The sequence below is a fragment of the Heloderma suspectum genome, chromosome 10, assembly GCF_057233095.1.
Source record: "Heloderma suspectum isolate Gila_16-S chromosome 10, 16-S_ref, whole genome shotgun sequence".
Taxonomy (NCBI): domain Eukaryota; kingdom Metazoa; phylum Chordata; class Lepidosauria; order Squamata; family Helodermatidae; genus Heloderma; species Heloderma suspectum.
In genome coordinates, this window is record NC_139467.1 from 9,426,325 (window position 1) to 9,446,277 (window position 19,953).

The 19,953-nt window shown below is 46.6% G+C and overlaps 1 protein-coding gene across 1 annotated transcript; it reads right to left on the reverse strand.

The window, feature by feature from the left end:
- Positions 1–1,898: 1,898 nt before the first annotated feature.
- LOC146337632 (uncharacterized) lies at positions 1,899–14,942 on the reverse strand. Its single transcript, XM_084815022.1, has 4 exons — positions 14,911–14,942; positions 8,618–8,680; positions 6,914–7,052; positions 1,899–3,734 (listed from the first exon to the last, which is right to left on the reverse strand). The coding sequence occupies exons 2-4, from the start codon at positions 8,658–8,660 to the stop codon at positions 3,176–3,178; spliced, it is 741 nt and encodes a 246-aa protein (XP_084671148.1). The 5' UTR covers positions 8,661–8,680; positions 14,911–14,942; the 3' UTR covers positions 1,899–3,175.
- Positions 14,943–19,953: the final 5,011 nt, after the last annotated feature.

Here is a 19,953-nt window from a genome sequence, read left to right on the forward strand (position 1 = left end):
TGTGGCAAAGGTAATAGGGAGTTGGCCTGTTAGCATGTCACGACAGGCCACCGTGGCGTAATTTACCTGCAGGGCTGTTGCATCATGCTGGGTGCCCACAGGCACCTGGCTTGCCATGGCTTGTCATGTCATGCGAACCTGAGTGGCAGGGGTTGCTTGAGACAACCCTCAAATAACCCATGGCTTGTTTTAGAGTTATATTAGCACAAAAATGGCAGCCACAGGCACCCGGCACAACAGCCCCCGCAGGTAAATTAAGCCACAGTGGGCTGCTGTGTCAGGTGAACCAGGTCAATGGCTCGGTTTGCACAATCAAATAACCCATGGTTAACAAACCATGGGGGTTTTGTGAGTGTGCTGGCTCCTTCTTGTTCGCCCGCTTCCACTTTCTGAAACAACCTAGGAATGCCCTGTTCCTGGGTTGTTGTGACGTGCAAACCCTACTCTCTGGCTTGTTTAGGGCTAAACAATCCAGAGTTTTAACCCATGGTTTGTTGCTGGGTTAAAACTCTGGGCTATCTAACCTTTAACCCAGAGTGCCAGGTTCCCACATCATGACAACGGGGCATTCCCAGGTTGTTTTGGAAAGCTGATTCAAAGAGGAAATGACAGGTGGGAGACTGCATGTTCACTCACATGGGGCCACACCAGTTCCTGGGTTGACAAAGGATGGTTGATAGCTGGTAACATTCTGGTGATGTGCTTCAGTGGGAGCTAGGAGGAGTGAAGAAGGCACTGATGATTGGCAAAGATTACTCATCTTTCTCTCCTCCCCCGACTAGACGAGGGGAGGGGGTGAGAGAAGTCTGTATGTTTAGCAGGAAGGCTGTCTATGCTAGAGCTGGGTCTGAAAAGGAAGCAACTATCTTTGCTCCTTGCAGAAAATCCTATGGAACTACGAGTTTTCCTAGAAATCTGATGGGGTGCTAATGTTATCGATCCCCATTTTATGCTCAACCAGTATAGATGTGTAAATAAACCTTATATCACAGAAATGCTATAAATCTCCAGTGCTCTCCTTCTAAGGAAACTGAACTCTAGGGAAGGTCTGGGGCCCCTTAAATGTAATTCAGAATAACCCCCAAACCATAAATCTAGTGGAGTGCATGTGCCTAACAATATGTACAAGGCAATCACACCTTCCCCTCCTCAGGATTGTGTTGAGTGGAGCACCCAGGCTTCTTGTCTGTGTTGCTTTTTAGAGAGTATAAATTCTCCAGAGAAAATTATGGAGTTAAAGGAGAAACTATCAAGGAAAGGCTAAGGTGTCTGGGACTTCCTCATTTAGGAAAAGACAACTAAAGAGAAGACATGATAGAAGTTTATAGAATTTGCAAGGTCTGGAGTAGATGGAGAGAGAAATTCTATGCCCTTTTTTCACAACATAAAGGGCTTGTCCACACCAGGCTTTTCATCCAGCCACTTTACCAGGGCTTCTGCTTCTGGATACTTTGCAGGATCAACATCGGCTCCTTCACATGCATATCTTATTTTTTTCCACCTGGGTATTGCCTTTATCTGAGTGTGCTATAAGTTTCATTATACGTCCACTGGATGGCAGTGCTGTTACAGCACAACTCCCTCTTTACACAGACATATTCAAATGGTGTTTTTTATTAGCTCGTTATTTCCATTTCAAATAAAGCAGCGGAAATGGTTGGAAAGCAGGGGAGAGGCCATGGAGGGTTACAACATGTAAGGGACTTGAAAACTTATGCAGAACCCTCAGCCACCACCCGCACTGCCACGGGAGCTGCTGCTGCCTCCAGCTCCTAGGCCCTCTGGACGCAAGCCAGCAGCTGTCTTCTTGTACTGGGGGGGGGGGTCAGGAGGGCCCTAGCAGCCTCTTTCAGTAGACTCCAATAGCCAACTCAAGACACAGACAAAAGGATTCTTTTCAAGGCTTTAATCCTTTTACAACTTAATGACTCTTTCAGATGCTAATCACCAGTGACTAAGCAATGAACAGCAGAGTAGCCTATGCTCCGGGTAGGCAGTTGATCCCTGTTTGAAGGAAAATCACTTGAAGACCCTGAACTTATGGGCTAGGGAGAGTTCTTCCCTCTTTCCCTTGGGTCCACAGGACATGGCCGTTGCTTGCGCGCCAAACGGGCGCTACACCTCCTTTCCGTGCCCTCCATTGCTCGTTGCTCCCTGCGTCTGTGTTGAGCATCCAGCAAGACCCCCTCCCACACTTGCTCACTGCCAGGGTCACTATCTATCTCAGGAATGCCAGCAGGAGGAATCTCTGCCAGCTGCTGTGCCTGTGAGGGATGAGCTGGCTCCTCTCCCACGGATTGCTGATCCTCCTCAGAATCAGAACTGCTCTGGGGTTCTATCGGCTCACTTTCCACCCTGACATCGCGGGAGCCATTTTTAAAATGACAAATCCCTGTGTTTCCAGAAAGACGGGGAGTTGCCATTTTAAAAAAGGCTCCCCCCTCCAGAACAACAAGACAACTGCCGGCGTGTGTCCAGAGGACCCAGGTAAGGAGCTGGGGGCTGGGCAGTGCCAGTGCCAGCAGCACAGCAGCTGGGCTTCCGGATTGCTCCAAAGTGCACCAAAGTGCTTCAGAGAGACCCGCTTCAGGCCCCCTCCGCTTTGCCTCGGAGGCAGCCCGAAGTGCCCCACTTTGACTCAGAGCTCGGGTTTCGGGCCAAAGCAGTTCACAGCCCTAGTTTTTAAGCAGAGGCTGGATACCCACATATCAAGGATGCTGCTGCAGCTGTCTTCCTGCCCTGGGAAGGCGCTACACTGGATGATCTTGGAGGTTTTTCCAGTCCTTTAATTCTATGAAGCAAGGTTTTTTGAATACCTACCTTGAGGTCCAAAGATGCTCTGTTGGCAGGCATGATAAACAGGTATTGTAACATCAGAGCAGCCTTCCCCGAGCTTGTGAGCTCCCTTTGCACCCCAATGTAAACCCCATATTCTTTCCTCACACCTCCATCCTCCCACACCCATAAAGGTCACAAAGGCAAGAAGGATCATTTGTAACTACAGATTTTATTGCCCCGTGAAGGGGGTGGTTCCGGGCAAGAGTTGACGTAGCATCAGGAAGTGTGGTCCCATAGGCACTTTGCCCCTCGCTAGGCACCTGTCATAGGGCTTACTGTGCAGTGACCAGCTCCCCTCTCTCCTCATCCCGCTTCACCCGGTTGCTAGGCCGGATTCTCACGGGAGCTGCTCCTGAAAGCAGCCCCAAAAGTTGCTGAGACAATTCTGGAAACTCCCGGCAGCGTGAGTGACCTGGTGGTGGAGGTCCTCAGCGTAGGGGCTGAAGTTATGGCGGACTTGCTGGGCCCCCTGGCTGAAGGCGCCTTGAAGCTGCTGGGCTAGAGTTTGCACCCCTTGCTGGAACTCCTGGATGGGCTTTTCCATTTTGCTCTTCAAGTCCTCCACCAAAGGCCCCAGCTGGAGATCCCCCACGTTCTGCTGCAGGTTCTGCTGCAGCTTCTCAGTGCCTGAGACAAGAGCCTGCCGCCAGGCCTGCGCGCCTCGGTCCACCTGGTTCAGCAGCTCCTCAGTTAGCAGGGCCAGGCGCCCATGCAGCGTGCCAACGCCACCCCGCATGTTTTGATTCAGGCCATCGGCGTAAGGTTGCGCGTTCTCCTTCAGGTTCTGCAGCTCGGCAAAGGCTTTCTGCCACAGGACTTGGACTTCTGGCGACAGCTGCCTCTGCAGCTTTACCTGGTAGCCTTTGGCACTGTTGATGCTGTCGGTGAGGTGGGTGCTGTGGAGAACGAGTCACAGACTTGGTATGGGAGGAACTGACATGTCCATCGCATTGAGACTCCACTACTCAGCTCTGCCTGTTTTTTCCATACAGGGGCTTCTTAGAGTAAACCAGTAGAATGACTTAGAGGGACAGATAAAAGCAAGTACATCCTCACACAAGGCACAGTTAACCTATGGCATTCTGCTCACACAGTGGCCAACCAGCTGCCCACAGGAAGCCCACCAACAGGACATGCTTGTAAAAGCACCCACCTGTCCATGTCCCCCAGCAACTGGTGTACATACTCATACTGCCTCTGATACTGGAGGTCAGGGCATCAAGACTAGCAGCCATTGATAGCCTTCTCCTCCATGAATTTGTCCAATTGCCTTTTAAAGCCATCCAAAGTGGTGGCCATCGCCACATCTTGTGGAAGCAAATTCCATAGTTCAACTATGTGCTGTGTGTGAAGACGTCCTTCCTTTTATCTGTCCTGAATCTCTCACCAATCAGCTTCATGAAATGACTCCAGGTTCCAGTATTATGAATAGGAAAAATGCATTTCTATTCACTTTTGCCACACCATGCATAATTTTGTACATCTCTAACATGTCTCCCTTACTTGCCTGTTCGCTAAACAATCCCAGCTGTTCTAATCTTCCCTCATAGGGGAGTTGCTCCAGCCCCTTGATCATTTTACTTGCTCCTCTATGCACCTTTTCCAACTCTACAATATTCTTTCTTAGGTCTGGTGCCCAGAACTGTAGGTGTTCCATATGTATTCCAAGTGTGGTCACACCATAGATTTGTATAAGATGAGTGTGATATTAGCAGTTTGATTTTTGATTCCTTTCCTAAAGATGCCTAACATGGAATTTGGCTTTCCCTCACACTGGGTCGATATTTTCACTGAGCTGTCCACCATCCCAAGATCTCTTTCCTGGTCAGTCACCATTAGCTCAGATCCCATCAGGCTATACTTGAAGTTGGGATTTTTTTGCCCCAATGTACATCACTTTATACTTGCTTACGTTGAACTGCATTTGCCATTTTGATGGCCATTTTCCCAGTTTGGAGAGATTTTTGGAGCCCTTTGCGATCCCATTTTGTTTTAACCAGCCTAAATAATTTGGTGTCATCAGCAAATTTGGCCACCTCATTGCTCACTCCTGATTCCAGATCCTTTATTGATAAGTTGAAATGCACTGGTCCCAATACAGATCCCTGTGGGACTCCACTGTTGATAGCCCTCCAGTGGGAGAATTTGCCATTGATTCCTGCTCTCTGCTTTCTGTTCTTTAACCAGTTACTGATCCATAAGAGGACCTCCCCTCTTATGGAGACCCCATGCTTATGTACACCAGTTGTTGAAGAACAACAGTAGGAGACAGCCATGCACTCATGTTCTGCTCATGGGCTTCCCATGGACATATGGTTGGCCACTGTGGGAAAAAGGGTCCTGGACTAGATAGACCTATGTGGTCTTGCTTTGCTCTGTGATTGACTTCCGGCCCCCTTTATGAGGTAAACTTCATGCCCCACGTTTTGACCATTAAGTTATCTTGAATAATGTTATCTTGCACCACATTTTTAGCATCAAAGGACCCTTAATTGTAACACAGTACACTTCAAGCCCCATGTGTCAAAGAAGAGATGTACCCATGTCTAGTGATGCTGGAGAAATTTCAGATGGACTGAAATGAGCTCGGATATCTAAGAATTCGACTTAGCTCAGAGATCTGCAGAATCCGCTGTGGAGGGACCCCCTCAGGCCGCACGGAATCCATGGACTTTCGGATTTATTTATTTTTTAATTGTTTTCCTGAAATTTATGCATATTTATTCTTAGAAAAATATGCAAGTTTCTGCTGAGGAAAACTTGAATGGAATGGGAGACAATACATTAAATGTTACGTACTAAGGTAAATTATGTAAATTGTTATGAAACCTCTTACGTAATTAATTGCGTATTTTTCCGCATGCTGAAAAAAATTGCCTCTGTGAGCAGACAATGGAACAAAAGGTGCCTGACAGTCTGAGAAACATAGACGGAGTGGATGTTACACAATCCATACATCCCTACCCATGTCCCATTTTGAGCCTCAGGGTGCCCCAGACTACGTACTGAATTTCTGCTTCCAGTTCCAGATGGCATTGAGGTACCCTGAACATTTTGAGACCCTTGTACAAACAAGTAAGCCACATCCATGTGTGCTTTTGTAGCTCTAGAGCAGCTTTCCCATGCCTGATACCCTCCAGATGTCTTGGACTTCAACTCCCATCAGCCTCAGCCAGCATGGTCAATGGTCAGGAATGCTGTGAGTTGTAGTCCAAAACATCTGGAGAGGAACAGGTTGGGAAAGGCTGCACAGACAGGGAATGTGTGGTCTCCAGATGTTGTTGGACTGCAATTCCCATCATCCCACACCATTGGCTATGTTGGCTAAGGCTGATGGAAGTTGCAGTCCAACAACATATGAAGGGCCGCACGTTCCCCACCTCTGCTCTAGAAAAGCGATGGGGGAAAATACTGTCTTCCATCCCAGTGACTAGTGACGGTTATCAATGTCAACGTGGCTTTCAGGCTGTCAGGAGCGCCCTAGCGGCCTCTTTCAGTCTACTCCAATAGCCAACTCACGACACAGACAAAAGGATTCTTTTCAAGGCTTTAATCCTTTTACAACTGAATGACTCTTTCAGATGCTAATCACCAGCGACTAAGCAATGAACAGCAGACTAGCCTATGCTCCAGGTAGGCAGTTGATCCCTGTTTGAAGGAGAATCACTTGAAGACCCTGAACTTATGGGCTAGGGAGAGTTCTTCCCTCTTTCCCTTGGGTCCACAGGACATGGCCGTTGCTTGCGCGCCAAACGGGCGCTACACCTCCTTTCCGTGCCCTCCATCGCTCATCGCTCCCTGCGTCTGTGTTGAGCATCCAGCAAGCCCCCCTCCCACACTTGCCAGCAAGCCCCCCTCCCACACTCTCTCCCACGGATTGCTGATCCTCCTCAGAATCAAAACTGCTCTGGGGTTTATTGGCTCAGTTTCCACCCTGACACAGGCAGAGCAGTAAGGCCAACCTCGCATACTCTGGGTCAGTACAACCTGTGACTGTGAGGGTGAGGGGGGCAGTGGTGATGAAAGATCTCATGCTAATTGGCCAACCTGAGCTGAGCCCAGCCTGTTCACTTACTTGAACTCCTTGCCCAGTTTTGAATTGCGGATCAATGCCACATGTTCGGAAAACATGTCAATGTAGTTTTGGAGGGTGTCACTAATCTGCTCCAGGCGTTGTCTGGGGGTTTGATCGCTTAGAACAGAGGCCTGGGAACCTGCAGGAAGAAAAGCCAGTGTGGTGTAATGGTGAGAGTGTTGGACTGTGAGCTGGGAGATCTGGGTTCTAGTCCCCACTCGGCCATGGAATCTCCCTGGCTGACTTTGGGCCAGTCACAGACTCTCAGCTCAACCTACCTCACAGGGTTGTTGTTGTGAGGATAAAATGGAGAGGAGGAGGAGGAGAATGGGTTCCTTGCAGGAGGAAAATAGGCAGGATATAAATGCAATAAATAAATAAAAAGAAGCCACATAGGAGACAATATCACAGCAGAGTTTCCTTGGGACTCTCTCTTGCCTTTGAGCAAGTGAAGAGAGAGAGAGAGACAAGCTGACTTGGTGACTCAGAGGTGCGGGCATCTCTGGGTGGTTTTGCTTTTGGCAGTCTCAAATATGAAATCTCATCAGGATCTGCGACTCCCACAAGAATTCTCCCACAAGTACTCCCACAAAAAAGTATTGTTATGAAAATAGGAAAGTATTCTTATATGAAGTGTTGATATGAAACAGTAGGCCAATAGGAAGCATGGAAATGAAAATATGAAATCACAGAAGGATTTCATATTTCCCACAAGAAGCCTGAGTACTGAGACCATCTGCAGAGGGTCCTTCTCCAGGTCCCCTATACTTGCTGAGGTGAGCAGAACAGGGACCACAGAGGCCACTTTTTCAGTGGTGACACCCCACCTATGGAACTCTTGCCCCCTTCAAAGAGGTTTGCTAGGTGCAGTCTTTTATCGTTTTGGTCCCAAGCAAGGAACCTTTCTATTTGTCCAGGACTTTACATTTTTTTGGTCTTTTAGATCTGTTCTTTGATGCATGAATGCTACTGACACCTCCCAACCAGTGAGTCTCTGCACCAGGAAAAGCTGCTCTTGCTGAACTTACGCTTCTCACACAGCTAAAAGGCACATAAAACAATTTTATTGGGATATTTAAAAGAAAAAAATGAGTTGGAAGGATACATATTTAAAGGTAAATGTAATAACTATAGCAAAAATCTGCATCGCCTCTTATTGGAAGTCTTCTCAAATTCCACAGATTTCTTTATTTACAACATTTACAAATGGATCTACATCTAAAAAAGATTCACAAATGGTAAACAATGAGGGAACGATCAAAATACAAAAGGATAAAAAAAATCTGAATGGATAAGAACAATTTGGGAAGTAGCTTTATCGATTAATTAAGTTGTCATACTTTTCAAGGGGTCAGAAAAACCTCAAGCACATTTACAGAGCAGTGACTCTTTTTATACAGTTTCAGAATAATATATAAGGAGTTTTACCATATGCCTCCCCCCCGCCCCGCCGCCATGGTTTCACTTTTACCTATTGTAAGACCTGTTCTTTTTAAAAATGTACTTTGTTATAATTTGTTCAGATTGTATCTCAATTTTGTTAACTTTTCAGTGAAATGTTTAAAAGGCACAGAGCTGCTGCAGGAGGGGAGATGAGAATGTGATGCTTGATCCATAGGAGTTTTGTGGGGTGGGTCTTTGTTTTAATTAACTCTAATTCAAAGACTAGGATTCTGACAGTTCTGGGCTGAGGGACTCACTCACCTGTGAAGATGGTGAAGGCAAGGAAAACAGCAAGAAGCTTCATGGTGGAACTGACCCAAGGCACTGAAAGTTAGAAGAATTGGGAACGTCACTCAGAGAATAAGGAGCTCAATTTATGGGGTGGCGGGACAGGGGAACCATCCTGTCCCTGTCACTCATTAACCCTGGGTAGTTTGGCAACAGGGCTCTCTTTGGCCCCTTTCCCTAATTATCTATCACAGTGCCAGTGTAAAAGTATTTGACTCCCAAATGAAAACATTGGGAAGGGGAGTAGATCCTCCAGAGGTGCAGGCCTTCCATTTAAAAATATACTGTAACACTCATCAAATTTCTACAGGGTTGCCTACTTCTCTTACCACTCCTTGATTCTGTGCCTTTAAGGATAGCATGATCTGCAGACTTTACCAAGGAATAAAGATGCCTCCCACTACCCTCTGAAGTGAAAAAACAAAGCTTCACCTTCTGATTTCTGCAGATCAAATGGATGCTACAGGCAGAGAAGCAGGGCAGAACATTCTTTTTCAGGTCAGTTGGCAAACCCAGTCTCTAGTGCTTGTTTGTATGATCCTGGCCTCTCAGTCTAACACTGCAGCCCTATGCATGTGTACTCAGGAATATTCTAATGTATCAAATGGCACTTATACCCAGGTAAATGTGTACAGGATTGTAGCCCAGGACTCTTGAGCTGCCTAACAGCCAGGGGGCAGGGGCGGGGGAAAATCACAAAGCTTAAAAGAAATAAAACAGTAGTAGAATTAAGTAGAGAATCAATCAAAAGCTAGTGATAAAAAACATTACATTGAAATAGCATTCAAAAATCTTGTTTGGTTATCACTGGTTAATTTCTTAAAGGAGAGGTGCAGGGACTCAAGGCTCAAAGCTGACTCTAAAGCCCTGTCTAATGCTAAAGATGCAGGCTTGACTGTGTGCTATAGGAAATGTACTCTGCACATGCTCCAAGTACCCTTTTCCTTGATTATTATTTCATGTTTCATGGCTGAGCAATGACAGTAAGTTCCCCGGGATGAACCCTTGGCTCGTATTCAGCCCGGATTGTTGTCGATTGCCCCACAGAGCACTCTTAGGTCAGGACAACCCTGTGTTTCAAGGTCAAATCCTGGCACCAGGCACTGACTCCTATTAAGCACTCTCAACTGCTTGCCAAGCCCCACCCCTTCAGAAATTTGAACCTTCCTGGTAGCCTTCCTAAAGAGTCATGATTACACTATGCAAACATTATTTTCATCTCAGAGCATTTCCAGTCAGTATAGTAGATACTCCCCTAGGGGCTGCCAGGAGTAGCCTTGTCCCTGACCTGCTAACTTTCTATGTGCAAGGAGACTTTGGCTTTCACACTTTCCACCCCAAAGTGCATTCTGAAGTGGTACGGTCACACATGAAAGACTGTACTACATGCCTTCTAGATGGTTCAGTTAGCTCTTGCAGACAATTTATGCACATTCAGGAGAATCAAGGAGTTAAGCTTTCCTTGAACTGTATTCACTTGACGCTGTGGGGGAAAAGAGGTGGTTGCCAGTTTGAATGCTTCCTTGTTCAAAACAAAACACACCCATCTCCACACTTAGAAAAACAGCATGTCAAGGAGAAGGCTAAGTTCAGCTCTTCACAAACTAGTTTTCTACAGGAAGGGATGTTCTTGCATTTTTTAAATTATTTTTTTTGTTCCTGGTGGGCAAGGATTCAAATGTGGAAACCCTGAAATGGTCCAGTGCAGGAAAAGCTTTGATTCCACTGAATGTATAAATCGGTTCCTCATTTGGAAGTCAGAGGGTGGGGGGATAAATCCAAAGAAAGAAAGAGATTACTTCACAGGATTGTAAATCACATGCTAGGCAAAAGATCTGGAAGCCCAGGCTGGGAGCAGACATACGAGGCTGCCTTCCAGCAAGTCAGACCATAAATCCACCTAGCCCAAAATGGACTATTCTGGCTGGTGGTGACTGTCCAGGGTTTCTCAAGCAGATGTCTCTTTTCCTAGTCATAAGAACATAAGAAGAACCTGCTGGATCAGAGCAAGGGTCCATCTAGTCCAGCATTCTGTTCACACAGTAGCCAACCAGCTGCCCCTGGGAAACCCACAAGCATGACATGAGTACAACAGCACCCTCCCACCCATGTTCCCCAGCAACTGGTGCACATAGGCTCACTGCCTCTGGTACTGGAGGTAGCACATAGCCATCAGGACTAGTAGCCACTCATAGCCTTCTCCTCCATGAATTTTTCTAACCCTCTTTTAAAGCCATCCAAATTGCTGGCCATCACTACATCTTGTGTAAGGGAATTCCATAGTTTAACCATGCGTGAAGAAGTCCTTCCTTTTATTGGCTCTGAATCTCCCACCAATCAGCTTCATGGGATCACTCTGGGTTCTAGTATTGTGAGAGAGGGAGAAAAATGTCTCCCTATCCACTTTCTCCACACCATGCATAATTTTGTACACCTCTATCGTGTCTCTCCTCACTCGCCGTCTTTCCAGGCGAAACAATCCCAGTTGTTGTAGCCTTCCCTCGTAGGAGAGGTGCTCCAGCCCCTTGATCATTTTAGTTGCCCTTTTAACCCAACTACCCATAATCCTTTTCAACTGGAGATGGCAGAGACTGAACCCAAGACCTTCCGGGGGCAAAGCATATGTGGTGGTGTTTGCTGATGCTGAGAGGGAGGGAGGTCCCTAAGGCCACCCAGTAAATGCAAGGCAGAGGCAAGATTTGAACCAGGTAGACTTCCTGATTTGGAGCTCAGGCTCTTAAGCCACGTTGCTATCCAAGTGCAAAGTCACTCTAGACCCCTCTGCCCAGGTGTCTCACAGAAGCAAGCCAAGCCACATGCCAGTTGAAGAGCACACACCGTCTTTTAACTGTCCACGATGCCGGTGAAAACTGAAGCTACATCATCCAGTGCTGTCTTGAAACAGCATCACACTCTTGGTCTACTTCCACAAGATCTCGCCTATAGACGCATTAAGCCAGAGCAACGCCCTGGATCCACACAACCCGTAATGGCAGTGGGGGCCCCAGTTTATCCAGAGCTGGGCATGGGACATGTGGAGACATGCACTTCCACACTTCTGTCATTCTAATTGCCAGTACAACAACAAGCCTACTCGACAATATCAGTAACTTCACAACAACCCTACTTAAGGGTGAGGGGAAAGCAGGAAGTGCCTGGCATAGGGTGGAAGCGTTCTTGGCGGCAGTGTGCCCTGGCATCTGCCTGCACTTTTCTGCCCTCTGGAGTCAGGCATGATGCTGGGATTTTATTATTTGTTTGTTTTTCTCAGGACCTCCCTCCAAGTTGCTAAGGTCGATATTATTTCCTTCATTTTATCCTCGCAACAACCCTGAGAGGTATGTAAGCTCAGAGGTATAGCAGTTGGCCCAAGATCATTTGGCAAGCTGCACAGCTAAGTGAGGATTTGAACCCCTATACTCCCCACACAGACACACACTCCTACCAATAACACACCAGCCTCTTGTAAGAAGGGATGTGTTTCCCAAGAAAAGAGAGAGAAGCAGGTTTGGGCCAAGAAGTAATTAAAAACCAGGTTGAAAGAGCCACGAAGTGGCAAGCTTTTGTTTTTTGTTCCTGAAGTGCTGTTTGGTCAATGGGGAACTTTTAGACATTAGAAATGGCACCAAGAACAAAAGACACAATTTCCTTTCCTGTTTACAACTGAAAAGCCAGAGCAAAACCTCAGCTTCATTCAAAGAAAATTAAAGGAAATTAATTCACTTTGGCTTGAGAAAAATCTTTGAGATCCTTGTGAATCTCTTTATATCCCTTCCCCTCCCCGCTGACTTCCTTTGTCTGCTTAAAACTTTATTTGAACCCTGATCCTACCTATGTTTATTTACTCAGAAGTAAAGCCCACAAAGGTCAATGGGACTGACTCCCAGGTACATGTGTGTATAGGATTGTCGCCTTCTTTCGACATCTAAACCAATTTGTTTTTAAATGACTGGGGTAAGAATAGGCAACATTTTGAGTTACACAGTCCTCTTAATCAGGCAGCTAACTTCATCTACAGAAAATATTTGCATGCATAACAAACACAGCTCTTGATGTAGCTCCTACAGAACTAGCAGTATTTATTATGCATGCAAATATTTTAGATACTTCAGATAAGGAATTATCTGGTTTCTCATTTTTTCCCCATTTCAAATGTGTTATTGAGTATTGATTAAGAGTTACAGTCTGGAATAATTCATCCCACGTGAACTGGAGTGTGCCTGGGCCATGTATTTATGGGGCGTTAGTACTTGGCTGTATTCTTTGCCAATACAGAAGTACACTGCGGCCAACGTTAAGCTGCAGCCTGCTAGTCTGCTCCCGTTGGTTAAAAAAAAAAATTAAAAAATTCATCAGCTGATCTGAGACACAACTTTCAACTCATCTCCTGCCCAGGACAGTGTTGGCATTGAATAGATCAGATGGTCTCTTCTGCATCTCTGCTAACAGGTTGTGTGTCTTTTGGCCCTAACTGACAAAATTGGCATGGAATCCATTTAAGGTTTTGAGGGGTGGGAGCCAAGATTCACCCCAAAGTTCACAGCCCTGCTCTTGAATATGTTCACGATTAGTTGCCAGGGTGGTGGTGGAGTGGGAGAGAACCAGAGTATTCTGAGAGCAATTGGTGTGGATAGGTTTCTCATATGTGAAAATAGCCGTGGCAATATTACCAACACAGATCCAATATTCAGCCCTTTTATTTTTGGTTTTGAAGCAAAGGGATTTCTGTTTTTGGCATGCGCACCAAAGGAAGAGACACATTAAGGGCATAATCACATGTTGTCAGCTCTCGATGTTTGTAAGCTTCCCAACTTGGTCATCCAGTGCAGAGCAGGAGGTGTAGCAGAGGTGATCTGCGCCTCCCTGTCTTCCCACTCTGCGCTTTTGCTAGACTATTGGGCTTTTTTTTTTTTTGCTTATCTAGCTAGGTCAGTTTGGAGGGGGGGGGAAGGAGGCTGGAGAAGCTTCAGGACAACTCATATCCCAGCCTTCCAGTCCCCTCCCCACCCACTGGAACACCCCTTTTACACCCTCTCCGAGGTTGAATTCCCAGCCTCGAAGAGGCAGGCAGCCGACACAGTTCTTTCTGCCCCAGCTGTGAGGGGGAGAGGAGGGGCAGAGCGCAGATTCCCCCCGCCGAGGTCAGAGCGCTCTCTCCAACGTCAGATCAGGGAATCCAAAATATCCTATGGCCCCTCCAAACACTGTCTAGGCTCTAGGGACTCTGGGATTGCTCCCCCTGTTATTTATGATAATGGTCACTCCATGGGCAGTATCAGCAAGTTTACTAGACACACACACACATGCTCCTGTGAAGTAACAGGTATCCCAAAACATGTCAGGATGGGGAGGTACCACACCCTCCTTAAACAGCATCACTGAAAATAACTTTTTCTTCCACTGCATCCCCTTGATTGTGTGGATGTGTGTTTCTGTGGCAAAAAATAAATTGTTTCATGGTGAGGCTGTTAAATATGACAAACATACGTGCAATGGTAAATGACTTCACACTTCATAGTTGTGTAATGTCAAAGCTTGCATACTCTTAACCTCCGCAGGTTTTATACCAATGAAGATATCATCTGTCCTGTCCTGTATATTCTTAGGGATTTAAAAACTGTCAACAATGTTGCCGAGAGAAATGACACAAAATCACAGGCTCTCAAGGCTCAGAATTATTCCTCAGGCAGTTAGGACAAGTAGCAGAATCTCAGGCATATAAAGACTGAGCAACGCATTCATTCACACAACCAAGACTTCAACTGCAATACAAGAAAATCCTTCAGCCCTTATCTTCTGCTGATCCAACTATAAATGCAGGCGGAGGCAGAGAAGCAGCCTACTCGAGAGAAAACACACGGATTTGGGAGTAAGTTTCATTGAACACACTAGGACTTATGTCTGAGTAGACACATATAGTCTTGCACTGTGCAGGTTACTAAAACATTGCTATAATTCCAGTCCTTAAAAATTTGCACTGCTAAGGAGTATTTTGCAGAAGCTAGATTACAAGAGACTGAACACTTCTGACCAGATTCCACGTTAATGCAGTCATTTGTTCATTCATTGCTATAAACTAGAATGTATGACACCTTGCAGATTATATAAAATGTTTGCACAATGAGCGGTTTCCAGGAATGTGCAAAAGTCAGATCAAATTGGAATTCTTTTGTACAAAATATTAGTTCTTACATCCCATCGTAAATGGGTCTCACCCAAGCCCAATAAAATGTCAGATCCCCACCACAAGGTGCTGGTCTCCTTACCTAGCTCTGCAGGCTGTTGTTTTCTCTTGAGTAAGCTGCTTCTCTGTCTCCGCCTGCATTTATAGTTGGATCAGCAGAAGATAAGGGCTGAGGGATTTCCTCTTATCGCAGTTGAAGGGTTGTTGCATGACTGCCACCCAGGCAACACCTCCCCAGACCAAGACACTGTCCTAGGGTTGGACAAGGGGGTAGAGGTTGAGGAGAGGAAGGTTTGATGGACTGGAATCCTGAACTGGGGAGAAGAAAGCACCCTGGGGTCTGGATGGGGCTTGATTTACAACCTGGGTGCCCAGTTTAATTCACTCCCCACACAGTGATGCTGCCTGACAAGCCAAACTTTTGTCAGAGCAGGATCAGGCCTCATCCCCAGTCTTCCCACCTCAGTGAGGCTGTGTGCTGCTTTTGGGGTTCCATGTTTTACAGATTCTGACCATCTGACACAAGGGAAAGAGAGAGTATTGCTGAAATGTGGCTTCACATCCCCATAGTTTCTTCTCAAGCACAGGAAAGTAGCAGAGTGGGTTTCAGATTTTCTCCAGGGAACTCCAGGTGAAGACCATTTTATTTTCCCAGGCTCTTTAGTCCTTCAGTTTTGTTTTTGAATGTGTTGTTGCGTTTTTAGATCTTTCTCTGCTTCTGGGTGTTACTCTGGTTTTATTGTTTTAAACCTTTAAAGGTTTTATATTATGTTTTGTTAAAAAAAATTCAAGCTTTCAATTTTCATGAATTTCCCAAAGAGCTTTTGGCTATTGAGTAGTATAGAAGTGTAGCAGATAAATACTCCTGGAACTTCCCAGGAGCTTATCAGAGGTACCTCAAAGGGAAGATCCGTTGTGGTGGATCAAAGTTCCCTGAAAGACAGTGTGGCCACTAGTACAGATCTTCCCCTCCAATGTGCAGCTGTTGAGGGTAATGGGTGCATTCAGATTAGCTGCTCCGCTTCTCTTGCATGTGCCCTTGCCTTCAGAGGCACAGTTGATGGCAGCGCCTGACAGGGCATTCTCCGTGTTGGCTCCCCACATGTGGATCTCCCCGCTTCTGCCAGATTCCTCTATATCTGTGTTCTCCTGACAAGCGAAGACATTTCTCTTTAAAGAAGCATTTTGCTCTGTTGCTTAACTTCATTTATTGACTGTTCATTTTGGTTTTCGCCCCTACGTTTCTGCTGCTGCCTTTTAGCTTGTTATTGTTCTAAAACGTTGTAAGCCGCTTTGAGCAACTCCTTCTCTTCAAAGGGGGATAAACATTTAGGGGGGATAAACATTTCTGAACTAAATAAATTACTCCCTCGCTTCAAGTGGGCAAGAGTGAAGGACAACAGGGTCAGTGACTATGGAGAACTATACTAGGGGAGGGCAGAACTGTGGGGGCCTGACCCCTTCCAGGATATCTCCCCCCGCCCCAGTACCATCACCAATGTTCAACTTTTTTTTAAAATGAAGTCTCTAGCTCTTTTAAACATAGAAAACAAAAGCAGCGCGGAGTCAGTATTCTACATAGTTGCTCACTACATTGTTTAGGGCATCCATGTGTATGTTCTGCACTGTTAGCACACCCACATAGGGATGGCGGAGAATTCCACCACGGATTTCAGTGAGGTGAGGCTGAATGCACTGGCATTCGGCCCCCTGAAACCCGTGGCAGAATGGCCTCCCACCCCCCGCCACCTCACGGAATAGCCCTGGAACGAAACTTACTTGGGGCTCTGGCGGCGATGGCAGCTCCGGCGGCAGGTCTTTCGACCGGCTGCTGCGGCCGCCATTTGTGTCCTGCTCTTTGCCGTGATAGGCTATGTAAGTATTTATGTAGCCTATCATGGCAAGCTAAAAAAACCCCAGCGTACGCAAATGGCGGTGGCTACGGCAGCCGCCATTTGCGTTCCTTTTTTCGCTGTCTTAGCCTACGTATTTATGTAAGCTTTTACTGCGCAAAAAAAGGAACGCAAATGGCGCCCACTATGCTATTTTATTCCCTTTTTTCTCCGTAATAGCTTATGTAAATATTTACATAGGCTAAAACAGCAAAAAAGGGAACGCAAATGGCGGCCGCCGTAGCCACCGCCATTTGTGTACGCTGTTGTTTTTTTCCCCTGCAGGCTGCCCAGCTGCCGGATGTCTGGCTGCGGGTGGCCCTGGCCGGCGGCTCTGCAGAATCTCCACAGAGCGGAGCCAGCCGGTTAGGATTTCGGGGAGAGGTGTGGAGCGCCTCCCCCCCACCGCAAATCACCCCGTCGAAAAGGTGACTTTCGGACATCCCTACACCCACACCACAATCTTTCTGGCTACGGGCCTGCCCTAGGTGAGTGGATTGTATGCCCTAGATTATGCCCCAGAAACTGGAGGGTTTGGGTTTAAAATCCCCACTCAGCTATCAAGCTTACTAGGTGACCAAGGGCACAATCCTACACATCTGTAGACAGAAAAAAAGTCCTACAACTCCCAGCATTCCCCAGACAACTATGCTGGCTGGGGAATGCTGGGAGTTGTAGGACGTTTTCCTGTCTAAACATGTATAGGATTGCGCCCTAAGGCCAATTACCGCACAAGATTATCATGAAGATAAAAATAGGGAAAGGGCAGGGGACCCATGTATAACATGCTGCAGAAGGCAAAAGAAGGGTAGGATAATAAATAATTGAGTGAAACATTGTGGCCAGAGGGGAAGGAGATTTTTTTTTAAATGTTTCTGAATTTGTGGAATACTTTATGGCAATTTTCACTCCTGAGGTAAAAAAATAAAAAGATCACCCCTCCCTGTGATAATTATATAAAATAATGTAAATAACGGACAACTTGAAGCCTTCCCACGACAAAGCCAGCTGTTCCGAGGTGTCAGCTTTATTCTCCCTCACAGGAGGGCCTCTTGTATACCTGTGAAAACTGGATAATCTGGTATCGGATGTATCCCGATTCGCTTCACTGAGAGCCACAATCTCCCTAAATATGTCCTAAGACACATAAAATGCAAACAGGCCAGAGTTGGCCATTTTTCCTTCCCCAGGAAGGACTGGGAGTAGAGACAATTGAAACTGGACCTGGCTCAGCCTCCAACTCGAAGCAGGATGTTGTGTGCGGGGGGGGACGACAACTACCAACAATGCAGATGAACTCCGGAACGTGAAAGTAGCTGAGGGAAAGAGGGACCTTTTGCCTGGGTGGGTAGCGTTCCTCTCAGATCAGTATATGCTACTGAGGCCCAGGGAACAGTTGGGTATTACTTGATAAACCCAAGCCAGTGTGGCCTTGAACTGTGCATGACAGAGAGACTCCCCCTGCAAGCTAGCCCTGACGCTCTAAGGAAGAATGGTGGGGCACGGGGAGAGGTAAATAATAAATGGAAGGGACTGAAAAGCTAACTTTTGCACCCTCCCAATCCCACACACATGCCTGAAGATGCTGCAGTGCATTCTGGGGACTCTCTTGGTGTCCACATTCCCAATATTGCCATCCCAGGCAACCCACAGATCACCGCAAATAAAAACAAAACAGCTGCTGGGTTGTGTGACAATGAAGGATCATTCAGGATGGGGCTCTCCCCATCTCAGCCAGCCAAAGGCCTCTGGGAATTTCACAAGCAGGGCAGAAAGGCAAGAGACATCTTCTATTTGTCTCCAGCACCTGGCATTCAGCAGTATACTGCCTTCCTGCATTGAGGCTTAGTTTAACTGTCTTCATGAATTTGTCTAGTTTTTTTAAAAGCAAATCAAAGCTAGTGGACATCACCACATCACGGTGGTGGTGGTGAGTGCTGTAGGAATGGAGCCTCCAACATGGTGTCCATTGGCACCAATGTGGCCCGAGCCACCTCTTGGCACCAGCCCAGCTCCCTGCTCCCTGTTACTTTATTTCCTAAGTTTTTTGTTTTTTACTCGGGCGCCGGCATGTTGCCAAGTGAAGTGCTGCCCTCCAATGCCAACTTATTTGGGTTCAAAAGAATGGTTTTGCATTTTGGAGTTCAGAACCCACTTTTAGCTTCACCAATCTGCCTCTTGGGATTTGGCCATGCTCACCACGGTAGCCATTTTATGAATGCGCAAGCTCCCTGCCCCATGGCAGCCATGTTTGAGAGCACCCACAGCACTCTCGCAAAATTCCAAATGGGCCCACTGACCCAAAAAGGCTGGGAAGGCTGCCATAAGAGGGCTCGCAAGCATATGAATTAAAGTCCACACTCCAGAACTGTGGGGAAAAGCACTTACTGCACCAGGGATGGGCAAACGTCAAGCTTGCTAGATCTACTAAAAATACTGACTGGGGGCTGGAGAAAAGGACATTAGACTTAGAACTAAGGAACAGAGTGCTTCTGAGCCCATGTTCAGCCTAGGACATTGTTTTAATATTAGAACTGAGCTTTCATGCACAAACCCATTCCTGGTTTTCCCTTAAGTGTTCCTCATTTTAGCAGGCTAACTTAAGGGAGCCTTTTTCTTGCTGCTGCTGTTAAAAAATAGGGAGTCGGCAACCATTGCTGATCTATTGCATATCATCCAGAGATCTACCAGTACATCCAGATCTAGCTTCTGCCCACCACTGCTCTCTCTCTAGAGACAAACACCACAGTGTTACTGAACAAACCTACAATCTGAACCGGAAAGGTGGGTGGGAGGGAATCCTTCACACCTCTAAGTAATGTGCTTTGGTGCAATTCTGCCTTTGTTCTCTTGCAATTTCAAGAGAAATCAGTTAGTCTAACTCCTAGCCCAGCCACCTCCTTCCTCTGTTCTGACAGCAGAAACTAAACTAATGCCACTTTACAGCTGTTGTTACAACTTCCAGTGCAGTTCCACACTGCTCTGCCCTTTTCCTGTTCTTGTAAACACAGCTCTGGAAGCCATGTTGCACCAGTATGGACTAGTTTTGGGCCTGCCAGCCCCTCATCCAAGAAATGTGACAAGGGCTCACTCAGATGGCCTTGTGTGTCACACTCCCTCAGCATCCCCATCTGTAAAATGGGAACGCTACTGAGCTATTTCGCAGGCTTGCCTTTAGGACAAACTGGATTAAGAACTGTGTTTCTGTGCATCCAAAGTACAGTCTAGACCAG

Excerpts from the sequence above, each read along its gene's own strand:
- LOC146337632 (XM_084815022.1), bottom strand. The coding sequence starts at position 8,660 with ATGAAGCTTCTTGCTGTTTTCCTTGCCTTCACCATCTTCACAG. Across the intron at positions 7,053-8,617 it reads TGCCTTCACCATCTTCACAG|GTTCCCAGGCCTCTGTTCTA; the intron begins GTGAGTGAGTCC and ends TTCTTCCTGCAG. Across the intron at positions 3,735-6,913 it reads AAACTGGGCAAGGAGTTCAA|CACCCACCTCACCGACAGCA; the intron begins GTAAGTGAACAG and ends CGTTCTCCACAG.